Source organism: Gracilinanus agilis, chromosome 4 (genome assembly GCF_016433145.1).
Source record: "Gracilinanus agilis isolate LMUSP501 chromosome 4, AgileGrace, whole genome shotgun sequence".
NCBI classification, from domain to species: Eukaryota; Metazoa; Chordata; class Mammalia; order Didelphimorphia; family Didelphidae; genus Gracilinanus; species Gracilinanus agilis.
The window spans coordinates 64,911,992-64,938,553 of record NC_058133.1 but is presented as its reverse complement, the minus strand read 5'-3'; the positions used below and the strand labels follow the sequence as shown (position 1 = coordinate 64,938,553).

Below are 26,562 nucleotides of genomic sequence, written 5' to 3'. Positions count from 1 at the left end.
TGGAAATATATAGTCAATTTTGATGGGTAGTTGATCCGTGGTTGCAGGCCCAGCTCTCTTGCCTTTCTGAATATTGTATTCCAAGCCTTACGGTCTTTTAGCGTGGAGGCTGCCAGATCCTGTGTGATCCTGATTGGTGCTCCTTGATATTTGAATTGTCTCTTTCTGGCTTCTTGTAAGATTTTTTCTTTTTCTTGAAAGCTTTTGAATTTGGCAATAATATTTCTAACCGTTTTCTTCTCTGGATCGAATGTAGTGGGTGTTCTATGAATCCTTTCGATGTCTATATTGCCCTCTTGTTGTAGGACTTCAGGGCAATTTTGCTGAATAATTTCTTTTAGTACGGAGTCCAGGTTTCTATTAATTTCTGGTTTTTCTGGAAGACCAATTATTCTCAAATTGTCTCTTCTAGACCAGTTTTCTTGGTCTGTCACTCTCTCATTGAGATATTTCATGTTTCCTTCTATTTTTTCAGTCTTTTGACTTTGTTTTATTTGTTCTTGTTTTCTTGAGAGATCATTAGCTTCTAATTGCTCAATTCTGGCCTTTAGGGATTGATTTTCGGCTATTATCTTTCGGTTTTCGGCTATAATCTTCTGGTTTTCGGCCATAATCTTCTGGTATTCCTTTTCAATCTGGTCATTTCCGGTGTTCAATTGCAAGATTCTACCTTTTAAACAGTTATTTTCTTGCCAGATCTCTTCCATTTTCCTCAAAATCTCAGTTTTGAACTCTTCTATAGCTTGTGAGGAGTTTTCCTTATTTGAAGAGGGTCCGGATGCTTGTTTGTTCTCCTCCTCTTTTTGCTCGGTTGTCTGGATTTTCTCTGTGTAAAAGTTGTCGAGTGTTAAAGGCTTCTTTTTCTTGTTGTTATTCTTTCTCTTCTGAGCTTCCTGAGACTGGGTAGCCATCATTAGCCCAGCAGCTTCTCAGCTTTATCCTCTCGCTCAGTGTCTGTCCGCGGTCTATTGGCTCCTGAGTTTTGAGTTCTGGTTTTTTCCAGGGTCAAGCCCCGTGGTGGACCCCCTTGCTTGATCCTCTGTAGGAGGTTCCTTTACAAGTCTCAGGGCGCTGCTTCCACAGTCGTATACCCGTCTGCACTGGTTCCCCACTCAGGTTTTCAGAGCTTTAGTTCCTGGCTGTGTCTGCCTCCACCCATGCCTCTGCCCGTGCCTGTGCTCTCAGCCCGTGCTCTGCGCCCGGCGTCCACTCTCTGCTCCCGCGCTTAGATTTCGCGTGCGTTCTTTGGCTTATTGGGTTCCTAAATCTTGCTGCTCTCAGGAACAGGCCCCGGAGCTGCCAATGACTCGATGGGTGCCCCAAACTTGCTCTATTTCTTTTTAGCTGGCTTCAGAGCTATAGATGTTGTGTGTGGAGGGGGTGGGGGTGGGGTGGTTGCTCAGCCCGCGATTTAGTGAGAGCTGTTTCACCCCTTTATAGCATGGAAATGCCTCGATTCCACATACCTTCCACGCTGTGCCCTGTTGTGGGGTGCCTCCGTTCGTCTAGACTTGTTTTTATGTCCCCTTGAGGAGTTTTGTGTGTTTCAGTCAGGAGAGGTTAAGAGCTGCTTCTTACTCTGCCACCATCTTAACCCGGAACCTGTAATAGATATTTTATCTGGATCCCATTTCAAAATCATCGGCAAGTAAAACTGTACGTATAATTTTTTCTGCACTGCATGTCAGGACACAGACAGAATGGGCCATCTAAGGTAAAAATCTGAGACTCCTCTTTTGACTCATTTTCAGATCCCCACTTTTTCTTAATATTCTTATTGGAAAGCTTTGAGTCTTTAGCAGACCAGCAGCTACTGAGTTAACCATTTTTCTCCTTGATAATTAAGAAGCCTGAACTCTAAAAAATATAGTCAAGGCCAGACACAGACAAAGCTAGACAAGACTTTATCTGACCAGGTGCACTCCTGTAAATCAAGAGGTCAGGACTCAATTAGTAAAAATCTCTATGAAATATATTTCTGCTCCCAGAATTAACTTCCTACTAATTGGTGGTTGGAATTCAGCCTTGGTTTCTGTTCTATCTTTACTTTGAAGCCTCCAAGGATTTTCTTTTATGTGATTTGTAACCCCTTCACAGATGTGATTCTTTCTTCGTGTTCTTTGTGTGAAAACAATATATAATAAACTCTAACTTCATAGCATGTTGGAGCAGCTATGAGCTAAACATTTAGTCTGGTTGTTCTCAGTTTTCTGTTTCTGGTCTTTTCAATCCAACGCCACTAAACGCCACTCAGGACCCCCAAAAATATAGAGCTGGCTCTCTATATTCTCTGAGATCCTTTCCAGCTTTAAACCTATGATTCTACATTAAGACCTAGACTTTCTACAAAGATTTCTAGGGAATACGGGTCAGCTTGTCCAAGAAAAATTTAGGAGGAAAAAGAAAAAAATTAATTTTCATTCATTGAAAAAAATTAAAATGTAATTTTATTTATTTATTTTGCCAATTACATATAACAACAATTTCAACATTGTTATTTCCAAAGTTATTCCAAAGTTATATAATCCAAATTGTCTCCCTCTCTCTTTCCCTCCCCACTTCAAGAGCTGGCAATTCAATCTGGGTTATACATGTATTATCAGAGCAAAACATATTTCCATATTGTTCATAAAATATAATTTAAAAAAAAGAAAAATCAAAAATATTTTTAAATGGCAGTTTTTTCCTTGTCCTTGAAGGAAGAATGCCTTATTATTCTCATTCTTAGGATGACTACTTTTTGTGTGTGTTGTAGTGGAAATTCTTTTAAGGGCATGAGTTAAATTAAATAGTTGCTGGGGTCTCTTTTAACACTGAATTTAATTTTGTTATTCTGTATCAACCCCAGTAGCCGGATGAAATTTAGAAACCTAATATGTATTTGCTGGATGAATGAATGATTGAATATAGAGCTCAATGGTCTTTCATTACCTGCCCCTTTCTACCTTAATGGTCATCTTACACTTGATTCTTCTCAGGAAATCCAACATTTCCTTGAGCACAATATTCAACCTCCATCTCTATTCCTCTGCATTGACTGCCCCCGCCCCACTTAGAATGCCGTACTTCCTCATCTGTGCCTGTTTCCCTAACTTTCTTCAAGACTAAACTCAAATCTCACTGACTGCAAGAGGACTTTTCCAGTTTTCCAATATGATAATGCCTTCCTCTCTCATAATGCCTTCATTTACTTAAATATATATATATATATATATATATGTAGTATGTTTCTATCTGTCCCTCCATCAATTAAAATATAGTTTCCTTTAGGGCAAGGCCAAAGTTTTTGCATTTCTTTGTATCTTCACATTGTACAGGGTCTAACATATTTGGCTAATACTGTAGGACCTCATTTTACTTGGCCAATGTGTTCTAAGACTCTTGTAACTTGAAAATCAGGCATAATAGCAAACACCATTATTTGAAAAGTATTTCTTATATGCAACTTTCCTTAGTTTATCCAAGCTACTAGTATCACCACTCTTGTACTTTGAGGCCATTGTTAATAACCACATGACGATAATGAGACAAAGACAAGCACTGTTGTAAAGCAGTTGCTACTTGTTATGATGAGGGTGGGCGGCTCCACTTGGGATAACTAGTGCCACAGTTAACTAAGAGGTGGATGCATCACGAATTACAAAGAATCATTATATCATGGAACTTGGACCATAAAATATTATCTAAACATTTTGTTTTTCAAGTGAAGAAATTGAGGCTCAGGAAAGTTAAAGGTTTTGTCCAAGGATATACAGTGAGAGAGCATAGCTAGAAATGGAATTTAGACTTTTGTACTACAAATACAGTGCTTAAATTGGAATGAGAAGAGGATATTTACTTCATCTTTTGAGCTGAGAGTTAGAGAACCTTCATGATTTTAAGCAAAGCTTCAATTTCTCTAAGACTCAGCTGCTTCCTCTGTAGAAAGGAGAAATGACTTCCAAGATTTCTTCCAGCTATTAATTTTATGATCTTATCAACTTTTGGACTAGTATGTTGCTGAAGAGGTCAGCAAACTAAAGTGAAAATAAGGTGATTTTTGACATCATTAAGGTTATTTATCATCATTTGGAGAGAAGATCTAAGTCCTCTCCTACAGCAATGGTATTAGACTGGCTTCTCCATCCTTTCTTCTGGGAGATCTTAGTGGAAGTAGGATTCTTCCAACTACTGTTTTCCAGGATAGTTTTGCAACTATCTTAGTTGAGGGTTTTGAGGTTGAAATAAGAATATTCCTAATCTACTTTATATCATTCTACTAGAAGCAAGGGGACTTTGCCTAACCCATTTCCTGACAATTGTAGGCTCTGAGTTATCAGTTTTCTAGAACTCAGTATTTGTTCAAATCCCCTTTGTCCTTCTGGACTCTACCACTTACCCTTTGTTTCTTTCCATATTTTGGCCAGTGTAGGAGGAGTAGGTCACTCTTCCCTCTTAGAGAGTGGTAGCTCCCTAATTTCCTTCCTAGAAAAATCTATCAAAAACAGGATATGCTTCTGTACAACTGTAGTCTTGTAATCTCTGGGAGCAATGAAGGGCAACTTCTAGTTATGCAGAGACTCTGGAAAGCTGAGAAGTTAAAAATGATGTACGCTTTCCCTTTCCTTCCTATTTCTTCAATTTCCTATCTCCTTTGTTCCATAACTACATTTTTGGGTCTTAACCCTAATCTTTAAAGAAATACTTTAGTCTCTTATTAAGCAACACTTTTCAAAGAACAACTTAAGAGTGTAAAGAAATATTCTCGTATATCCCCCTTCCTTCAGTAATGTAATCATAGCCCAAAAAGGAATAAGAAATGAGTGGATGAATAGGTTGAGTCAGAAAAAAAGAGTTGCGAAAATTTGGGTTTAAAATATAATTTGATTTCGCTCAGAAGAAAGTTTCAATATCATCACTGACATTGTCCTATTAAAGCATTTTATATTCATTATTTTATTTGTACCTCACAACCAGGAATGGTACCATGGGTACTATTATTCCTCCTTCTTTAAACTATAAACTTATTGAAAGTAGAGTATCTTCCTATATTCTTAGCTTCTGAAAATCAAAATAACCTTGCCCTCAAGGAGATTTCCTTCAACTGAGGGCATTCATCTATATACAGATAAATTTATATATCCTCTTTTATTATAGAATTAGTGCCATTGCACATGGTAGGTACTGCTTTAGCAATATTTATTGAATTGAAATATACAAACATCACTGGAAAAGTAACTAAAAAAACCTCCTTATAACTAAGAGATCAATAGCATCATTTCCATAAATAACTATTGCCAGGTTAGGTTTACTGCACCTGAACAAAGAAGGTTGCTGAGTGAGATCTGGCAGACACTTGATATGGTCACATTATACTGAATTCAAGTAGTTATGCACTAGAATCAAGTTCATGTTTGTGAATAGGAAACGGCTGACCTCTAGGTTACTAATACGTAGCCTGGGAAACTAACCAAAAAATGTTGGGCTGATGAAATAGTATAATCACAGCATTCAATCCATGTCTTTGGAGTTAAAAGTTGTAGTCATCCATTTGCTCTTAAAAGTTTAGTCATAAAACTGATTGTAGAGTATTCAAAAGATCTCTTAAGGTCCCTTCTGTGCAATTGCTTTATTATTCTATGATTATATGTTCTTAAGAATAGTACTGTTGCAGCAGCTGGGTAGCTTAGTGGATTGAGAGCCAGGCCTAGAGACAGGAGGTCCTAGGTTCAAATCTGGCCTCAGACACTTCCCAGCTGTGTAACCCTGAGCAAGTCACTTGACCCCCATTGCCTACCCTTACCACTCTTCTGCCTTGGAGCCAATACTCAGAATTGACTCCAAGACAGAAGGTAAGGGTTTAAAAAATAAATAAATAATAAAAAAAAGAATTTTGTGTTTTATCTTTCTCTAATAGCATAGACATAGAGATGGCTTCTTTAAAATCACTTTCTTCCCCTACTCCTAAGTATTTAATAAATGCTTTTGGTTTGAGTCAGTTGAATTTAATTCAACAAACTATTAAGCTACTGCCGTATGCCAAATTCTTTGCTAGATACTAGTTACAAAGGAGAAAACAAAATGGCCCTGCCCTCAAGGAGATTTCCTTCAATTGAGGGGATTCATATATATATATATATATATATATATATATATATATATATATATATACAGATAAATTTATATATTCTCTTTTATTATAGAATTAGGAATTTTGCATAATGGCAAGAGCAGTAGATTTGGAGTCTTCCTGAAAGAGCAGAAGATTCAAATTCTGCCCCTGACACTAAGGGACACAATGGACATAGTACCTAGTTTGAAGTGAAGAAAAATCATCTTCCTGAGTTCAGATGTGACCTCAAACACTGCTCAGTGTTTGGGAGACACTAAGGGTAAGTGTGAGAGAGAAGGTATTGGGCTACCTACCAATCTGAAAGTCTACAGAGCTGTTATGCTGACCTCAGTGTTGTATGCTTGTGAAACCTGGCCAGAATATACCAGGGCCATGCCAAGAAACTGAATTGCTTCCATTTGAATTGTCTTAGGAAGATACTGAAGATCACCTGGAAGATAAATTACTGGACATCGAGGTCCTTTCTTTAGTTGAACTACCAGACATTCGAACACACATTTGCCTAAAACACTATTTTACGGAGAATGCACACAAGGTGAGCCTTCACATATGGGCAGAAGAAGCCATAGAAGGACACTAAGGTCTCTCTGGGGAACTGTAGTATTGATTGTGAAACATGGGAGAAACTAGCCCAGGACTATGCTGCATGGCATGCTCACCCCGAAGAAGGTACTGTACTCTAGGAGCAAAGCAGAATTGCAGTAGCTCAAAGGAAACATGAGATCTACTAATTTAGAGACATCTCTATCCCAAATGTTCATAAGGACTGTATGTGCTGAACCTGTGGTGGAATCTTCCAAGCTTTTATTGGTCTGATCAACCACAGTCAGACTCAATATAATGCTGACTTGACATAGTGATTTCATTGTGGTCCTCTTAGAGTATGAAGGACAATCGCCACCAAAGTGCTGTTAGAGCATATGCATTTGGTTTATGGACCCCTGGGAGATCTTCATTAGGAGCTGTCAATAGATAAGAGAGTTCTCTATTATATCTGTATAAGGATCTTTTAGTTGTAAAAATAACGCCTGTAAGGAGTGGCCACAAAAAAGGAAGTAGTCTTTGATCAGCAGAAAATTAATTGTTTAAATAAAGCTGGCTCTAAAGCCAAATTCCCAATTTTTAAAGGCTGGAGCATCTTATTTGTCTGCTGTGCAAGCATTTTAACTTGTGGGAACAGCTAAATGGTAGAGGTAGTAAAATAGAAAGACTGATTTAACTGTTTCATTGCTTATGAATCTGAATTTTGTCTGTCTGTATTCAAAAAGCTGTGTGCACAAAGCAATCCACTTTTTTTTAGAACTTTTTCTGTCTCATTCCTGATATTCTTGAATCCTGAGAAAGTTTTGTAAGATAAGGAGGTAAAAAGAATTTATGACATAAACTAATTAAAAGCTGTATAATTGTGAATTCCTATATTGTAGTTAAATGATTATTATACAACTAGAAGTATTATATAGTGAGTTTTGAGTTGATATTCCTTAATTTGAGATTGAAAATCTATCAGTTTGAAATCCTATTGGAATGAATATCACTAAGATGAGAATGTTTAAAGGAAATTTTACCTTTGGGAAATATGGAATTTAATGTATTTATTTCTTAGGAATCATAGTTCTAGAAATTGCCATTTGATTTGAAGGTAATAGAGAAAGAGAGTAACTGGATGTAAAAACCTCTTACTAGATAATTCTGTATGAAGTTTCAAAGAGATTGGTACAAAATGCTCATATCAAGAGTTTTATTAATTATGTCATCTCAGTTTACTAATGTAAAAATTAAATTAGGTTTTGACTCAGTATGAGAGTTAAAATATAATATTGTGGTTGGCATTTAGCCCCTAAATCAAAATGACTTAGCTTTGGAGGTGTGAACTAGTAAGTGACTTGTGAACTCTCTTAATGTTTAGCTAGCTGTTAAAGAGGGATACTTTAAATTCTTGATTTGATTAACTAAAAATAGACAAAGGGAGAGTTAATTCTATCTTCACACTAAATTATGGTATAGATAAAATTAAAACTTGACATAGATTTGATAAGGCTTTGTATTAGATCTAGTGTTTAAATGGCAAATACTTTTAAAAATCTAGATTCTTTGGGATTATTGATTACAATGCTATAGTTTTAAATGCTAAAGGAAGTATATAAATTGTTTGAAACTCATTTGGCAATGATGTATAATGCTGTTTTTACTGTGAAAGTGCTTGAATTTTTAGAGAACTACGTCCTGCTATTAAAACCCTTAGAAACATTTAACTGAGCATAATTCAGAAGTAAAATTATACTTATTATAGTGATCCTTATTTGAGATATGGATGGTGAAAACGAGTATGAGAAAATACAAGAAGTGTTGGATCTGAATATGAACAAAACAAGACATGTGAAGAAGCTTGATTAAGGTCTGAAGGAATGTAAGGTGGGAAATTGCAATGTGGAAATACTAAGCGAGTAGAAATGAGAGTAAAGGAAGAAAGAAAGCTGTAATTTGTTTGCATTAACAGTGTAAGAAGTGGGTTTTGGCATGAGCATTATACCCAGGCAAACTGTAAACAGGGAAATTAATTCCCTTGCTCCTTTCGGTCCTTGTGACTCCTAAACTAAGAACATCTGATAACTTCTATAAGACCCTAAGATTATTATCATCTTCATATGGTCCTTTAGGTTGAGATCATTAAGTCAGGTATCCACCATTCAAGAGAAATGCCACAAGTTATTCCTGAGGAATGTGATTCTTAACTCTGATAGGTGGAGGTCTTTATCTAGGAAAAAGCTGAGAAGACAACTTTGGTATAGCCAAAGGTAGGATCCTTTTGGTTTCACTTTCCCCATTGTGCTATTTCTTTTTGAATAGGAATGCTCTACCTGATTTTACCAGAGTCTGGCTTTGAGATAGAATTATATTGACTAATGGATTATCAACTATGACTCTTACTTACCTGATATCAAATAGAGTTAAAGATTTTTTTTATCCTGTTATATGCTGTAATCATGTCTCTGCTTTTCCCTTTCATAGCAAATGTCTGTAGTCAGAGCAAGTGATCAATAGAAAATATGAGCACAATGCAAATATGTAAGATGTTTCTGCCTTTGATCTGCATGTATAGTCAATCCATATCCCAAAAAACTAAAGTGAATAAGTTTTTGGACTTGTCATCTGCCTGTTAATATTTATATAAACATATATAAGATTAAGTCCCTGTATTTTTCATTCTTTCAAGAATGTAAATAATGTTTATGTAATATCTGTTCCACTTGAATGTAGTTAATATGTTCTACTATAGGCAAGCCATTTGATATACATTGTCCCATATAGAGGAATTTCTTATTTAAGTGAATTTACACACCCTATCCCAAGATTTTGTTGTTGGAATAAATTTAATCTTTTGTAAATCAATTCATCTGTGTAATCTTCAAACTTAGGGGTGGAGAAATTTTATCTACAAAAGTGCTGTTATTTATATTTTTATGTGTATAGGATTAGATCCCTAATAGCATCGGATCCTCCTGAAGGAACTGGAATTAATTGGAGTGTAAAGTTTTGGGTAAGCAATAGGCTAGATGGTCCTATATGTCAAATGTAAATTCTCCTAATGGGATATGTGGAAACCTAAAACCTCTAAATTTTAAGTAATTTGTGAGTTCCCAATTTACTATTCTTATAAATTTATTGTTAGTAATGTCAGAATCATAAGGTTTTAGATGTTTTGTTTTTTTTTACCACATTGAGTTACTAAAGAAGAAAAATTTGAGATGTTGTATTAATTTTCATTTTGAGATTTGCTTTGCAAAAGATTTTAGCAGAACATCTATGGACTCTTTACAAGCATCAGATCTACTGAAAGGGAGATTTATCTCCAGATATCGAAGAAAAGATGTTTTTGAAGTTCAAACAACCATACAGGATATCTGACAATTTGTTGATGTTATTGATGGGCTACTAAAATTCAAAGAGACTTAATGTTAATGTCGCTATTCATTACTGTATTTGGCTTTTTGTTCATTGTATCTGTGTAATAAGCTCTTCTATTTCTTAATGCTTTCATGGATATTTTGAGATAAAATGGGTTGTGATTAAAAATGTTGTCCCACCAAGTTTTTTCTCTTTGGCTATTGGGGTCCTTTCTGGGATCCCTTGCCAAAAGGGGGGCAATGCCAAGGTAATATTTATTGTTTCTAATTGCTTTGTTCTGTTTAGAATTGCCTTGCTTTCTAGATCTTGGTGAGCAATGGCAGGATTAATCTGATAAAACAATGCATGCCCTGGAAGTAATCCTGCATATATTCCTGCACAAGAACAGTTCAGTCCAGTCTTGAACAGTCCCTGGGCCCCTGCAGATAACACCAAGGCTATCTTCCATGTAATCAAAGTTACATCCTGGTCTACATTCCAAGCTGTTGATGAACATCTCCTGTTGATCAGCAGAACTTTCTTCCTTGCTGCCTAATACCAGAGACTCCCTTCTCTCTTTCTTAGAGTATTATAAAACCTTTAACTACTTCCTCCTCCTCTGCAAGCTGGGTTCTATTCCAAACCTCCACATTTTGTGTGTGTCTTTTCTTTTTTAAAGGAAATAAATAAAGTTGCTGCACACTCTGTGGCTCCGCTCCTTGGTTTTTCAGGGGAACAGGATAACTGTGCCTGTCTGGTTTTTAAGGGTTAGCAAAACTCAGACCCCTTTTAATGAGATGTTTTCTTTGTCCTTTAAATTGATCATAACTACAAATCTGATCTTGTCTCTTAGAGACCAATTTCAGTTTAACAGAGTTGAATTCTCACATCAGAAGATTAAAATAATACTGTTATCTTTGATAGAATTCCAGAAAGCTAGGAGGGAGGGAAATCATTTAGTCAAGGAATTCTTAATCTTTGTTGAGTCATGAACACCTTTGGCATAGTGTCACCATGAACTGGTGAAGTTTATGCATCCCTAGTCTCCAACTACTTAAAGTTTTTAAATGCACAAAAGAAAATATATGGGATTATAAAGGACATCAAAATACTTTAAAAAACACATTTAGGGACCATAGGCTATTTGATTTAGTAAAAGTCCCTTATTCTATAGATGAAAAAAACTGGTAACCAGAGAAAGAAAGGTGATATGTTTAGGATCACACAGATGGTAAGAACAGTGTAGATATTCCAAATCTAGTATTGTTTTCACTGCACTGAGATGCTATTCTCATAGATATAGAATTCTGTTATAGGAAGGACTAAGGAATGAATAGATAGATATCAACATAGATATATGAGAGAGAGAGGGATGGAGGGAAGGAGGATAAGAAATTAATCTGAAAATGGAATATGTAAACAAATTATATTGCTCTAATAGAATGTAAAGTCCCTTGAGGGTAGGAAGTAGCCCACTTAAAAAAAAATCTCTGTGTTTTGTATAATGTCTGGCATATAGTGTCAGCTTGGAATCTAGAAACCTCAAGTTTATAGCAACTTGAAATCTGGAAACCCCCAAGTTTGACCATGTCACATGAGAGTTTTACCCAGACTCAGGAGTTTCAGATTAACAATAGACTTTAGAGTACTTGGTGGTCCCAGTTGGGGCTAGCCAACCTAATCAGATGTTAAGTACCCTGTTGTCCTGGTAGTTTCTCCCATTGTATCAAAATTTTTTCCCCCAGATAGCCTGGCCCTGGGCTGGATATTTCCCTTTTGTATCCATTATAAAACATCAGCCTCTCCCTTATAATCCTGTCTTGGACTTTTTATTTCCTTGTAGCCATTGTAGAGCCAATCAGTCATACTTCTCTGTCCCCAGTTCCCCAAGAGGTATATAAATTTCCCAAGTTCTGTTGTTTGTAGGAGCTATCAGTTAGCATGGTGATTTCTCCCAGATACTGTTGTACCAGAGCCGTTGGCTCTGTGGTTTTGGGTGCTTGACTCTGTGTGAAGGCCTAAATATTGAACACTATCCCTCTCCTGATTAAAGACTTGGTTTTTCTGACTATTTAATAGTTCTCTGTCATTTCCAATTTAACAATAGTAAGTACCTAAATGCTTAGCCATAATTTAATTGAATTAGGAACTTATACATAGTTTACTTGATAAATGGTGTAATGGGGATAATTTGAGGAAAGGTATGTGTGGTACAAGGGAATTTTGAAAGGAGGTTATCAGGGATTCATTAAGATAGTAAATCTAGGCTACAGGTAGGCTGGAATAAGGAAATTCAGGATATAATAGGACTAAAGTCAGGAGTATAACACAGAAGGGAAACATCTTCAGGGAGAGGAGAAATTAAACTAAACAGATAAAACAGCAGGCTTTACAGTGTTATGATGGTAATTTGGGGAAAGGTGTTTGGGGTAAGGGAATTGAAAGGAGGATGTTGGAGACTTGGTAAATGGATAAAACTAGGCTACAGGTAGGCTGGGATTAAAGGAGATTCAGGGTAATATAGGACTGAAGTCAGGAGTATAACACAGAAGGGAAACAGAGATCTTCTTAGGAGAAAGAAGTTAAACTAAACAGGCTAACACAGCAGGCTTACAGACAGGGACTTAGACTCAAACACAGGCTGAGGATAATAGACTAGACTGAAATTAACAAACAGGCTTAGTTAATTTCACAGGAAGGGACCTATTTTGAAGTAACACCTTCCTCCAAGATGGATGCCCAGCTTCCCTCTGAGCCCAGAGTATGTTGTCTCTTTCCCTCTTCTCCCCTCTTCATAAATACCAGACAAATTACACTAAATAGAACTATTGAAACACAAGGGTTTAATTGTTTAAAGAATGTTTGTTAGGAAGGTGGGTTAAAGGAAAGCCCTATCAGTTATCTCAGGAATCTCAGGTGGGGAAGGGAAATAAAGATGGAATCTAAGTAAGGACCTGACTCAGTTTTACAAAATGCTATCTAAAGGGAATAAATGATGATTTGATTAAATTATAAATAATGCTGTCAGTTAAATAACTCTTCACAGATTTAACTCCTCTCTAATTTCTCTCCTTATAAACTCCACAGCCACTAAGGTAAGGGAGGGAAGGCAGGGTGGTATTAGGAAAGGAAGATATAAAGGGTCTATTTAAAATAATAATTTCTTAAGTAAATCTATCAATGCTAGGCTAAATTTCAATATTGAAGCTAGATAATCTAAGAGCTCGCTCATTGATTTCCTCCTTTCACGGAAGATCCAGTCAACTGCCTCTCCTCAAGATTCTAAAACCTCTAACAGCTTTTTGGAACTCAGCCAAAGCTAGAAAAAAAAACTATAGCCCCAAATTCTGTATACTACAACAGACTGGGACTTAGACTCAAACACAGGCTGAGGGAAATAGACTAAACTGAAATTAACAAACAGGGTTTAGTTAATTTCACAGGAAGGGACTTGTTTTGAAGTAACACCTTCCTCCAAGATGGATACCCGGCTTCCCTTCAAGCCCAGAGTATGTTGGTTCTTTCCCTCTTCTTCCCTCTCAATAACTAACAGACAAATTATACTAATAGGTCTGTTGAAACACAAAAGTGTTTATTATCTTTAAAAGGATGATTTGTCAGGAAAGTGGATTGAGGATAGCCCTAACAGTTGTCTCAGGAACTTCAGGTGGGGGAAGGGAGGCAGAGATGGAGTCTGAGCAAGGACCAGCCTTTAACTCAGCTTACAAAATGCTAATTGCTATCTAAAGGGAATAAATGATAACTGACTAGTTTCTTTATATCTAATACTGTCATATAACAATTAACCCTTCACAGATTTTGAACTCCTCTCTAATTACTCTCCTTATTAACTCCACAGACATATAAGGTAAGGGAGGGAAGGTAGGAAATAATATTGGGAAGGAAGATATAAAGGGTTTATCCAAAATAACAATTTCTTAAATAAATATTTCAAAGCTAGGCTAAATTTCAATTCTACAGATAGGTAAGGAAGCAGCTTGGCTGGTTAGACAACCTCCCTCCACGGGAGACCCAAACCAACTGCCCTTTTCCTCCAGATTCCAAACCCCTAACTGCTTTTCAGAACTGGGCCAAAGCTTGAAAAAACTATATGACCCCCTCTCTCTATACTACAATGGTCATTCAAGCTTTGTTGGGAGCAATCTAAAAATAAAGAGAACTATCAGAGTAACAATAAGAGTCTTTAATCATGGTGGAGGAGGAACTGCAGAAAATTGGATTCAAGGTGAAGGACCAGGTTTGAATAAACTTCAACTGGGAAGAGTGATCAGAGTGAGCAGCCATGGGGAGGAGTAACTCTCATTTGGTGAAATCAAAGGCTCTGTATGTGATTAAGTGATAACTGGGTGGTGTGATTGGCAGGAGTGATGAGATTAAGGTCTGATCCAATCAAAGGCTCTAAGAGTTCTAAGTTTCTAAAGTTATCACAAGACTGTGCTCAACCATCAGATCAGTGGGGTCAAAGTTGTCCCTTCTGATAACTACATTTCACCCTAGAATTCTTCTACTATTTCCTAAATTGCCCACTGCACTTTTAGAAAACTCCTTGTTACGGTAATTTTCTTTATATCAAACCTAAATCAGCCTTTTTGAAACTTTCACATGTTGTTCTTAGTTCTGCTCTTAGGAGCCAATAAAACCAAGTCTGATCCTTCTTTTGGGGGTTGTCTTGGTCTTTGAAGATAATTATCATGTGACCCTTCTATAGGGCAAACATTCCTTATTCATTTGATTAATTCTTATGTAGCATGGTCCCCAAGTCCTTCATCATCCTGGTTGTCCTTATCTGGATGCTCTCCAGCTTATTATATTCCTCCTAAGATGTATTACTTAGAACAAAACATGACACCAAAGTTATGGTATTACCAAGGGAGAAGTACAATGGGACCATCTTCTCCTCATCACAGATTCCATCATAGATATTAAGTAGGACAAGAAGGTAGTGCTCCTTATTCAATGCTGGGATACATGTGGATTCTGGAAAGTCTTTGGTCTAGAATTTCTAGCAAGCATCTCTTTTAAAGTGAAATAACAGTAAGGTCTGCTATTAGTTATTAGTTAGTTAGATTAATTTACTTTAAGTTTAAATTTAGTTAGATTAAGTGAGCAATAACCCAAGTGTCATGTGCTGCTAGGTGGTGATTTGGATAGAGTTCCTGATCTTGAGTCAGAAAACCTAAATTCAAATCTAACTGTGTGACATTGAAACTTTTGTTTGCCTCAGGTTCTTCAACTGTAAAATGGGAATAATAATAGCACTTCCCCTAATTATAAGAATTAATGAAGTAATGATTACAAAGCACTTAGTCAGTATATGGTGTCTAGTGGGCACTATATAAGTGTTAGCTATTATTGTTATGTTTTCAAGGAATGCAGGAAGAGCTATTTCCCATCTCATGCTCTTTCTGAAAGTTGAAACTGTTAGAGCTTCCTTCCTTTAGCTTGATTTTATTTCCCTTTACCTTATTTTAATTTAGTTACCTTAGTTTAAATCAATTTCAGGTTCTTTCCTTAGAGTATGAGGGATATTTAAGGTGGAGGGGATTCCACGTGAAGGATAGAAAAGGGAATTTGAAGACCTTGAAAACAAATTCCTTGAATTTGCCTAAAGAAAGAAGCAGTCTTAAGTTTTTCATGGGCATGTTATCTGATCTCAAAGCAGTCAGAATACAAATCTCTGCAGTCATCAGAAATTCATAGTATAATTGAATAAAAAAAGCAATATAGTGTGCAATTTCATGTGGGGTATCAAGTGGAAATGTAATCTTGGTAATGTAAGATATGTAATTATATTGTCCATTTTAGGTGTTTTCTTTAAGCCCTTCCTTGTCAAGGTATCAGCCACCTTTAAATCTGGTGAACAATTCCTTTAAAGGAGTGTTCATACAGTACAAGCAAAGACTTGGAGAGTAAAAATATAGGGTGTATAGGTGTTATCTTAGTACCTCCACAATTTGGATACTATTACAGGAACAGCTATCACCTCTTTTGTCAAATGAGGTTACTTGAACCAAGGAATGATTATCAAGCAGGGAACTAACTGGATTATTTGATATGGTGAGAGGTAACATAGTGTAGTAAAGAAAGACAATTGGCTCTTGGGTCAGAAGACTTGGGTTCAAATTCTCCCTTTTAATGAATACTACTTGTGACCTTAGGCAAGTTCTTAAACAACTTTGGTCTCAGTTTCCTCATCTCTGAAATGGGGGATAAAACTGAGCTAGATAGTCTAAAATTCTTTCCACTTCTAGATCTGAGTCCATGAGCTATATTAGTAGTCACAGCATCAATTCTTACACTTCCTATAACAAGCTATAAGACTAGGAAGAACATTTTTCCAGAGGTTGTAGGACCTTGGTTTTAGTCTTGATTTAGCCGTAATGTTGGTTGTGTAATCATGGGACAATTACTTAACCTCTTGGGGGCCCTCTGAAATGGATGTATAGAAGTCACTGGCAACTTCATGCAGATTTTTCTAAGGATAAAAATAAGACCATTAGGAGAATCACTTTGAAAGGACACAGTGATTTAATGAATCTCCATTAAAGTCTGCTGGACAATAAAGACAAGACCATGAATTCTCTGAGAAGGTTTTGATTGTGGACCTAGTAGTACATTGTGTGTCAATCTCTAACTACTGCCAGATCAAGTGAAATTTTGTTTTAGGAAAATAAGAAAAAGATGCTTTCTCCCCAAGTGGTCTATTTCTTCACAAAGCAAATACATTTTGAGGTTCAATGCCACCCTGAATATAAAAGATCACACACCAATAAAACAATAAAATACATGAGACCAAATACCTTTTATAATTTTAGCTAGGGAGATATTTTAAATTATTAAACCAGGGAAAGAGATCACTAAAGATAGTGTTTGACAGGAAAAAAATCAATGTAACAAAAAGAAGACAAACTGTGGATTTGGGGAAAAAATATACATCTCTAAGGATCCTATATTCATCATATAGAAGGAATGACCACAAATAGAAAAGACCAAGTAAAGAGAGATCTCACACTTCCCTCAGTATCATAAAAATTGAAAAAAGTTAGTTAAACAGTCACAATCTCATTTATCTTTTAAGGAAACAAACTTTTTCAAACAAACTCTAAAGATAAGCTTTATGTGGTTATAATGTGTTGACTAGTTTTACTGAATTACTTTTCTTTCCTCTCTTTAAAAATCTTGCTTACAAGGGAAGCTTATTGGGTAAAGGAAGGAAGAGGGCTGAATAAAAACAAAAAGCATTATCAGGAAAGATAAATATTTTTTTTTAAATGTTGAAGATAAGATGGGTTCAGTTTAGGAATATAAACTCCATGAATCTGAAGAGGTCTTATTCTTCACTATGTCTTCAAAATGAATTCTTACCATATGCCATAGGCTTATTTTTTAAAACCCTTACCTTCTGTCTTGGAATCGATATTGTTGTATTGGTTCCAAGTCAGATGAGCAGTAAGCATTAGGCTAAGGAGGTTAAGTGACTTGCCTAGGGTCACAAGTACTTCCCATCTCCAGGCCTGATTCTCCATCCACTGAGCCACCTAGCTGTCTACATAGGCTCATTTTTCAGTTGTATATTTTTGAGAGATAGAAAGACAGAGATAGAGACAAAGAGAGAGACAGAGGCAAAGAGATAGAAAGAAACAGAGATGAAGAGATAGAGACAGAGATGAAGGAAATGAAAAGAAGAAAGAAATGAAAAAAATTGATATAATAGTGGAAGCTGTGGGAATATGGTCATTCAATCTGAAGACAATAAATAGCCAGGCAGTTCAGATCTGGGCCAGGGTCCCTGAGGGTTACGTTCAGCATATTTACTTCACTTATTTTGGGGAGTAGCTCATTTCTATTGCTTTGTATTTGCTCTGGTTTGGGCAATGTTTTTCTAATTACAGAGTACTAAAAAAATTAGTTTCATCTTGTTTATTTTCAATCTGTTGTTAACTGCTCAGTTTCCTTCTTGGCTCTCTCCACTTCTGACTGATAAGATTTAGTTTTTATCCAGTTATATAATATTTATTTAGCTTACAAGCTGTGTGCAGAAGCCAAGGTTTGGGGAACTGTTGATATGAAAATATGGTGTGAAAAATAAGTAAGATAAAACTTCACTGACAAACTCTCCTTTGGTGACTTTAAACAATTTGTAGGGGTGACCAATTTCTGAGTATTTACAGATCTCTCAGGAAGAAGCTTGGAGTGGGGGATGGGGTCACTCAACACATGGTACAACTTCTCAATGGTGATCCAGCCTCTCATTTCTTCCTGTTCAACTTAGAAACATGGAACCTTGGGGTTAGAATGTGTAAGCTTAAAAATTAATATGTAATAACTCCAAATATTATATTTTATAAAATTTATTAATAATCACTTGAAGTAAAAGGAATAAAAAGACAAAAGTAAAAACCCGAGTAAAGTCAGCTTTCCCAGCTGCAAACATGGGAGAAGAAAGCAGGAGGATGGAGTTACACACTACTTATTTACAAACCATGAGGATGCAATATGGGGACGAAAGGAAAAAGAATTTTGGGACGAGAAAAAGAATTCTGGGAGATGGAGTCTTTAGGGTACAACATTCTAATTACACAAAGGTCATCTAGTCTTATCCATTTTTTTCAACTCTTGCCTTCTGCCTGAGTAGCAATATTGTTTATTGGTTCCAAGGCAGAAGAAAGGTAAATTCCAGGCAATGGCAGTTAAGTGACGTTTACAGAGTCACACAGCTAGGAAGGATCTGAGGCCAGAAGAAGTCAGATTTGAACCCAAGACTTCCAGTCTTTAGACCTGGCTCTCAATCCACTGAGCTACATAACTGTCCCCTACTATTATCCATTCTTAAAAGGAATGTCTACTATAACATTCCTGATAACTAATCCCTTACTACAATATCCCATTCTAATAAGGGAGAATCCATGGCCTCTCAAGGCTATCCTTTCCATTTAAGACAACTCTGTTAGGAAGTTTTTCTAGAGATTAAGTCCAAATTTGGCCAATAGCAACTTCCACCCATTGGTCCTGATTCAATTAATCAAAAAAAGCACTCATTGAGGGCTTAAAATGTGCCAGGAATTATACTAAGTACTAGGAAGATAAAGAAAAAAGTAGTTTTTTCTTCTATGGAGCTCAAATTCTAAAGGCATAGATGTAAATAATTATATGCAATAGTGCTAAAAAACTCTAATAGAAATGAAATCTACTAAACTGATTCTTGTGGGCTATAAATTGACTTATAAAACTATGAGAATAATTTACATTTTATTATATTTTTGTTTAATTAAATAATTCCCAATTACATTAAAAAACAAAACAAAACACCTTACCTTCTGTCTTAGTATCAATTCTAAGACAGAAGAGTGGCAATTGGGATTAAGTGAGTTACCCAGGAATCTTAGTTGCATTTTATCTGAGAGTATTATGAACTGGGAAATGACTGCTTCCAAAGGTGGATTTTGAGCTAAGACTTGGTTCTTTTCTCTTGCATCAAAAAAAGAACAAATCCAATCTTTCTTCCATAGGATAGCCATTTATATACTTGAAGAAAACTTTCATATTTCTCCCAACTTTCCAAGTCTTCTCTGAACAGTTCTACATATGACCCTTATTTGACATGGACTCAAGATCCTTTACCTTCTTAGTTGTCCTCTGTAGGATACTCTCCAGTTTATCAATAGCTTTCCTAAGTGATGACATCTAGACATGAGCACAAAATTCTAAATAGTCCAATCAAGATAGAATGTGATGGAACACTCACCTTTTTATTCCAGTGTAACCAAGCTTCCAAATGAGTCTGGGGAATTTTGCATCCAGCTCTACATGTAGAAAGGACTGTTACTATAGATGGATAGAGAAAAGACTGAGGGTGATGCTGTGTACCTCTGTAAGGAATGGAGTTGGTACTAGAACTTCTTGGGAGAGATTTTTCAGGGGAGAGAAATGTGGATAGAGAAAATTCTAAAAAAGTGGAGAGAACTTATAAACTGTAGGCATGTAGGGGAAGGTAACTCTTCAATGTGATTTCTATCTTGTCTCCCCAGAAATATTAGAGAAAGAACTTCTTCTTGAGTGGGACCTTGACCTTTCTCTTGGTTTAAGCTGACATTTTATGTGATTCAACTAAGCTAATGGTGTCAAACTCATGTAGAAATGAATCTTTCAGTTTGCATATTGATTCAGAAAACCACAAATTCAAATTATCTGTGACATATTCTATTTTTGTTATTTGTTATTTGTTTTTATTTTATTTTATAATATATTTATTATTATTATTATAAATATTTTCTAACTCAGTATTGCAGGATGCATATTCAACGCCTCAGAGCTAGAACTCTATATTCACTCCATTATCAGGAATTTTCTCTCTTCTTAACTTGACTGATAATTTATAGAAGATCTCTCAGATATGTCCAGATTTCTTTATTCTAACAAAATTCTTGAGCTATTTATTCTAGTTCAAGAACTTATTTTGAACTTTGTCTTAAAGTCTTTGAATTGATTGATTGAGATATGTTCTCATGTGGTCAGAGTAACAGAGCTAAAATTTGGGTGGGATAGTTTTTGATATACTCTTCTATGCCTTTGTCTTGTCTCCTAGCGAGCCTCTGAACCTCAGAGCATCAACTGGAGAGAAAGCACTGGGCTCATTTTAGTCACAGAGGGCCCTGGTGGTATGAACAAGAAAAATGAAAGAGCTTATCTTCCCTTCTCCTTTCTCCAATGCAAACATTTGCCTTGCAATGTCAGTCTTTTAAGTGCTAAGAGGAAGTCCAGGCAATCTTTGAGAGATGTTGGGTGTAAAAATTGTAGAACCCTAAAGCCAGACCTATGATAGGTCTTTCCAAGCTAAACTAGACTAGTTTTTGAACAACATATATATAGGCAACAGCACCATCACCACCACCATTATCATCATCATTAGCACAATAATAATAAATAGCTCATATTCATATAGTTCTTTTAAGATTTGCAAAGTACTTTGCATCACTGGTCACTTTTGAAAAGTTTTAGGTTGCTGTTTCATCCAAACATGGAGGTTGCTTTGGGGTCTTGAAGACTTTGCCTACAAAATTCATGTGTTGGTAGGTTCTACCAAACAGGATAAGAAAGATTGTATTATGTTCAATGATTCAAGAGCAGGCCTGGAGGCAAGAAGAAAGCATGTTTGTTTTAACTTCTGGTATACTTAAGTTGTGTAGGACCCTCAGAATTAATTATACTCATTTTCTTTCTTCAAGACTGCTAAATTTAGACTGTGCCATTCAGAAAGGTCTGTCAGATTTAAAAATCTCCAGGAAAAGAAAATCTACAGTTTCTAACCTATTCCTGTGGCTACATAACTTTAACTTAAGGCAATATAAGTTACTACCATAAAAATGATGAGTAGAGAGAGGTAATTATATATCTTAAGTATCAAAGAGATGTTTGAAGAAAGAAGGGAACTGAGGGAAGAAGGTTGCATAATGCTTAATAAATTCTTATTGACTGTCTTACTAAAAGTAAAGTTTACTCTATCCTCTCCAGATCCTTATTGCTATTATCTTTACACTTCCCTAGAACCACCATTAGCCTTCTTTTCTGCCACTTTCTCAGAGGCTCAGTGAACAGAGTGATGGGCCTGGAGACTAGAAGTCCTGAGATCAACTCCAACCTCAGACACTTACTGGCTATGTCACCCAAATCACTAAGCCTCAGTTTCTTCAACTGTAAAATGAGGGTAATAATAGCACCTACCTTATAGGAGTGTTGTGAAGATTAATAGGAATTATATAAATTTCCCTCCCCACGCCCTATCCCTTTCAAACACCCTGACTTTTCCATCCCTTAGCTTTCTTGGCTTCTGTCTTCTTACATAAGTACGGGTGTTCCCTGAACCTCTATTCTTCACTGTCTTGCCTCCTGATAACTGCATTTGCCCCATGTCCCTGAATACCGGACTGTCGTACTTAAGAATATTATTGTGACAAATGCCTGAATGTTTTAGATTAAATTAAAGCATAGGTACTTAATACATATTTTTTTTTATGGATAATATACTCTTGACAAAGCTCTTATTCATTTCTAGAGAAGCATAGTATCTCTTTTTAAGAATCCTAAGAAATGGGATGATGGATGTAAAATCCTTAACATGCACCTAAACAGGCATTTAAGCATCTTCTTCTAAGGTCTGTGAGTTGTGATTTACCAGAGCCTTGAGATTGGGGTTACACTGCTTCTAATTGTCCATATATAATAGGATCCCATTGTTGTTACCAGAATTAGTTTTACATTCATATCATGGAGAAGCAACAAGGGATACATTTCAGCATAGTTAAACTTTATTACTATTGATACAATATTCCAACTTGCTGAAGTTTTCAACTCAAATGGTTACTTATAGGAAAGAATATCACAAGGCATCTCGGTGGCACAGTGAATAGAGAGCCACGCCTAGAGATGGGAGATCCTGGGTTCAAATTTGACCTCAGATGCTTCCTCGCTGTGTGATCTTGGGGAAGTCATTTAACCCCAATTACTTAAACTTTATAGCTCTTCGGCCTTGGAAGTGATACTTAGTATTGATTCAAAGACAGAAGGGAAGGTTTTAAAAAGAAAGAATATCACACTGAAGCATGAGAGATCCTGATAGGGAAAGAATTCTGCATATGGAAAACAAGTTATAAGTGGAATAGTATTCTTCCCTGGAGGTAATTTAAATGACATATTAATTTATAACAACTCTCTGTGATGTCTAAGACATAATCCTTCTCTGAGCAGGAGAAAGACCTCTTGAAACTGCTGCTTCTTATTTAATAAGTATTTATTTAAAGGTGTGGAAATGCATTTTTTTTAAAGCCAGGCAAGCAGATTTGTGCTAATTTGGCACTTTTGTGGAGGATTGAACAAGAAAAAAGAAAACATGAAATTCTCTTTATTTTAAAAATAGCATTGCTCCAATCCCAGGCATAGTCATAATTCTGAGTTAGACATCCTCCAGACATTTATTATTAGTTCAAAGCAAGAAAAACTGCAATAAGTATAATAGGAATAGCAAGTAGTTTAAGCCATTCGAAGAAGGGGTAAGGTTTCTGTGGGTGACCAACAACTCGAGTCTGCATGGGTTTCAAGGTTCTGTCCCATTGTGTCAGGATGGCATTTCTGGCTCCTTGCCACTTTCCTGGTCCTGTCAGTCGAAACTGGTATGGGCTGCAAGGACCGAAGTAAATTTCCATGGCCAGCTTGGGGTCTGTGAGGAGCAGCCAAAGCATGTTGGGCTTTGCACCAATGAAGGAGGCAATTTCATCCATGTATGTGATATAGTCTATCTGTATAGTCTGACTGTTGCCAAACCTTGAGAAAGAAAAAGACATACTGGCTTTAGTCTAGATTCAGTCAAGAGTTAAGATGCAAAAGTGCCATATTATTTAAATAATAGGTCACCCATTACTATAGACCACATTCCTGACATAGGATATCTTTGAAAGAATATATATAAATATATATATACAGATATTCTGTTTTCAAATTCTTTTTAAAAATATAATCAAAGAATATATATATGTGTGTGTGTATAACGCTAACATATGTGAACATATATCCCAATACATAGAGAACTACCACCTTTTTTAGTAGAACATTATTATGTCAATGATATAATTCTAGTTCTTTATTTAGAATAATTGGTTATGAAAAGACAGAAATCTACTTATTGTTAACTTGATAATTCCCATCAACAAATATTTTAATGTTACTTAGATTTATAATCATCTAACTGCTATAGATCACCTCATCGAACTATGATTATTTACAAAAGTACTCTTTTTTTTTTTAACCCTTAACTTCTGTGTATTGGCTTTATAGGTGGAAGAGTGGTTAGGTTGGGCAATGGGGGTCAAATGACTTGCCCAGGGTCACACAGCTGGGAAGTGTCTGAGGCCAAATTCAAACCTAGGATCTCCTGTCTCTAGGCCTGGCTCTCAATCCACTGAGCTACCCAGCTACCCCACAAAAGTACTCTTTTACTATGTATTTCTGAAGATTCTCTTTCTTGAATTCACTAGCAGAAATGCCCTTTGTAGATGGATTCTAAGATGACAATTTATTCAGGCATTAAGGTTTCTTTTTTTATTTTTTGTAAATATCTGAAAAAACTAAATTAAAATTAATTCAAGTATATTCATGAGCATCCATGACAAGTAACTGGTTAAACATCAATGTCTTTTTTCTCTCTTAATGAGAAAAATGAGTCCTTGCTCCCATGTGAATAGGAGGGTTTATATTGTGATTTTCTTCCTTTTACTCAATCTTCAATGGAGCACTTTCTTGCTCCATTTCAATTGTCTATTTTTTAGGCCAAAATAAACTGTTATAGATGCTATGTTGTGAAATCTTTTGAGGCATGCTTAAAAAATTCTAGACTTTTGCAAGAAATCATATTTTCTAATACTGCCACAGTAGAGTTTGGAGGATTTCTAGTGACTTAAATGATCAGAAATCCTTTCTGTTTCTGAAGATGTCCTCCCCATTGTTTTAGGACACCAACACTTGTAATCTTTACATCCCTGATATAAATCCAATTTGGTTATAATGAATTACTTTTGTATATATTCTTGCAGTCTTTTTGCTAGGATTTTATTTAATTTTTTTGCATTGATATTTATTATTAATATTAGTCTGTAGTTTTCTTTATTTGCTTTGACCTTCCTTGGTCTGAGTATTCAGATTATATTTGTTTCAGAAAAAGAGGTCTCATAGAATATTGTCTTTTTAAATTTTTGTTAATAATTTATGTATCATAGTTATAAATTCCTCACTGAATTCCTACACATCTATTTGAACCTAGGTGTGTCATTGGTTTTTAATGACACAGTAATCTATATTATCTCTGAGTAGAAGGAAACCATAGAGGTCATCTAGTTCCCTACAATATTGCTGATAAGTGGCCATTCAATTCTACTTGAAGTTATTCAGTAATGAGAAATATATTATCTTCCTAGGTACTTCATTTCAGTTTTGATCACCTCTAATTATAAGAATCTTTTCCTGATTTCTAGCTGAAATATGCCTCTATGACATACCCATTGCTATTAGTTCTCTAGTTTTTGATAAGTCAAATATGATCCTTTTCTGACATAATATCTCTTCAGATGCTTAAAGAGAGCCATCATGTCCCTTGTAAGGATTCTCTTCCACAGATAAATTCTTCTCATTTCCTTTAATAAACCCACAGAAACAATATACTTATTCTTTTGCACATCTTGGTCACCCTTCTTTGGACCTGCTCCATTTTTGGTATTTAACCACATTTATAACCTCAATAAAAATTCTTAATATTGAATAGAAGTCAATAATAGCATCACTTAGTTGGATTCTGAAAAGTAAACTAAATTTAATTTTTTTAAAAAAGTAATGGAGTTACCAAGTTATATTGAAGTATGGGTATTCACATCAATGTTTATTACTACCTTTGGAACTGATCTATAAAATTCATGCTTTCAACATGGAAGGAAGGAAGGAAAAAAGAAAGAAAGAAGGAAAAGGAAATAATATTACCATTTGAATCTTTTCCTCATTTTCTCCTCAATGTCATTCATCATATCACTTACAGAGGGCAAAGGACATGTCCCTAGAAAAGAAAATCATAATCATATTTTGGTTGGCAAAATGCTATTTTATTCCATGAATAGACTGAATTATAAAGTACTCAAGTAATTAAGAGTCTGGTTTGCATCCAAAGTGGTATGTCTTATCTGATAAAGTTCAGTGAAAATTTTAGCCTCAACAGACTTACTAATAAAAGACTGTACAAATTTTGGCATATGATTGTGATAGAAAATTCCTGCTCTGTAAGAAATTATGAACAGACAGTTTAAAAAAATATGGAAAGACCTACATGAAATTATGAAAAGTGAGATTAGTAGAACCAGGAAAACATATACAGCAACAAAAATATTGCTTTAAGAATGATTTGTATATGTCTACCTCCAGAGAAAGAACTGATAAATAGAAACAAGCAAGACAGTTTTATTTATACATATATATATATACACATATATACATATCTCAAATGATGCCTTCTCTAATGGGGAAGGGGAGGAAGAAAAGGAAAGCATTACTTGGGAATTTTAATGTAACAAATAAATTAATTAATTAAAAAAAACAAGTAGCAAAACCACAAGTGATTATTTTGATCTACCCAGAAGGCTTTTGTCCCTCCTTCCAAGCTATTATACTAGTCATAGCACTTAAAATAATCACATAATGAAGGTGATAATCAAGGTAGTTCAGTGGCACAGTGGACTGAGTGCTAAAACTAGAGTCAGGAAAAATTGAGTTCAAATGTGACATCTGGTATTTACTAGCTGTGTGACTTAACCTGTGTTTGGCTCAGTTTTTACATCTATAAAATGTAAGAAACCTTCCAAGATTGTTCTGAGAATAAAATGGGATAATACCGGTAAAGTACCTTACAAACCATAAAGCATTATAGAAATGCTATTACTATTCTTATTTATTTCAATTTCCATTTGCAATTTCATCAATTAAAGGAACATGTCTAGTATGGAAACTTCCTCTGC

At 35.6% G+C, this 26,562-nt stretch overlaps 2 protein-coding genes across 3 annotated transcripts in view; one reads left to right on the top strand and one right to left on the bottom strand.

The window, feature by feature from the left end:
* The window catches only part of LOC123245894 (dimethylaniline monooxygenase [N-oxide-forming] 3-like), a 163,806-nt gene that overhangs the window by 9,908 nt on the left and 127,336 nt on the right, over window positions 1–26,562 (top strand). The gene's annotated exons all lie outside the window — the stretch shown is intronic.
* LOC123244079 (dimethylaniline monooxygenase [N-oxide-forming] 3-like) overlaps window positions 22,901–26,562 on the bottom strand; it is a 97,806-nt gene continuing 94,144 nt past the window's right edge. For both annotated transcript variants that reach the window (XM_044672355.1, XM_044672356.1), the window contains 2 exons: window positions 25,538–25,610; window positions 22,901–23,335 (listed from right to left, as the gene is read on the bottom strand). In XM_044672355.1, the coding sequence (XP_044528290.1) occupies window positions 22,993–23,335; window positions 25,538–25,610 (416 nt within the window). In that variant the 3' untranslated portion in view covers window positions 22,901–22,992. The remainder of the gene's footprint in view (window positions 23,336–25,537; window positions 25,611–26,562) is intronic.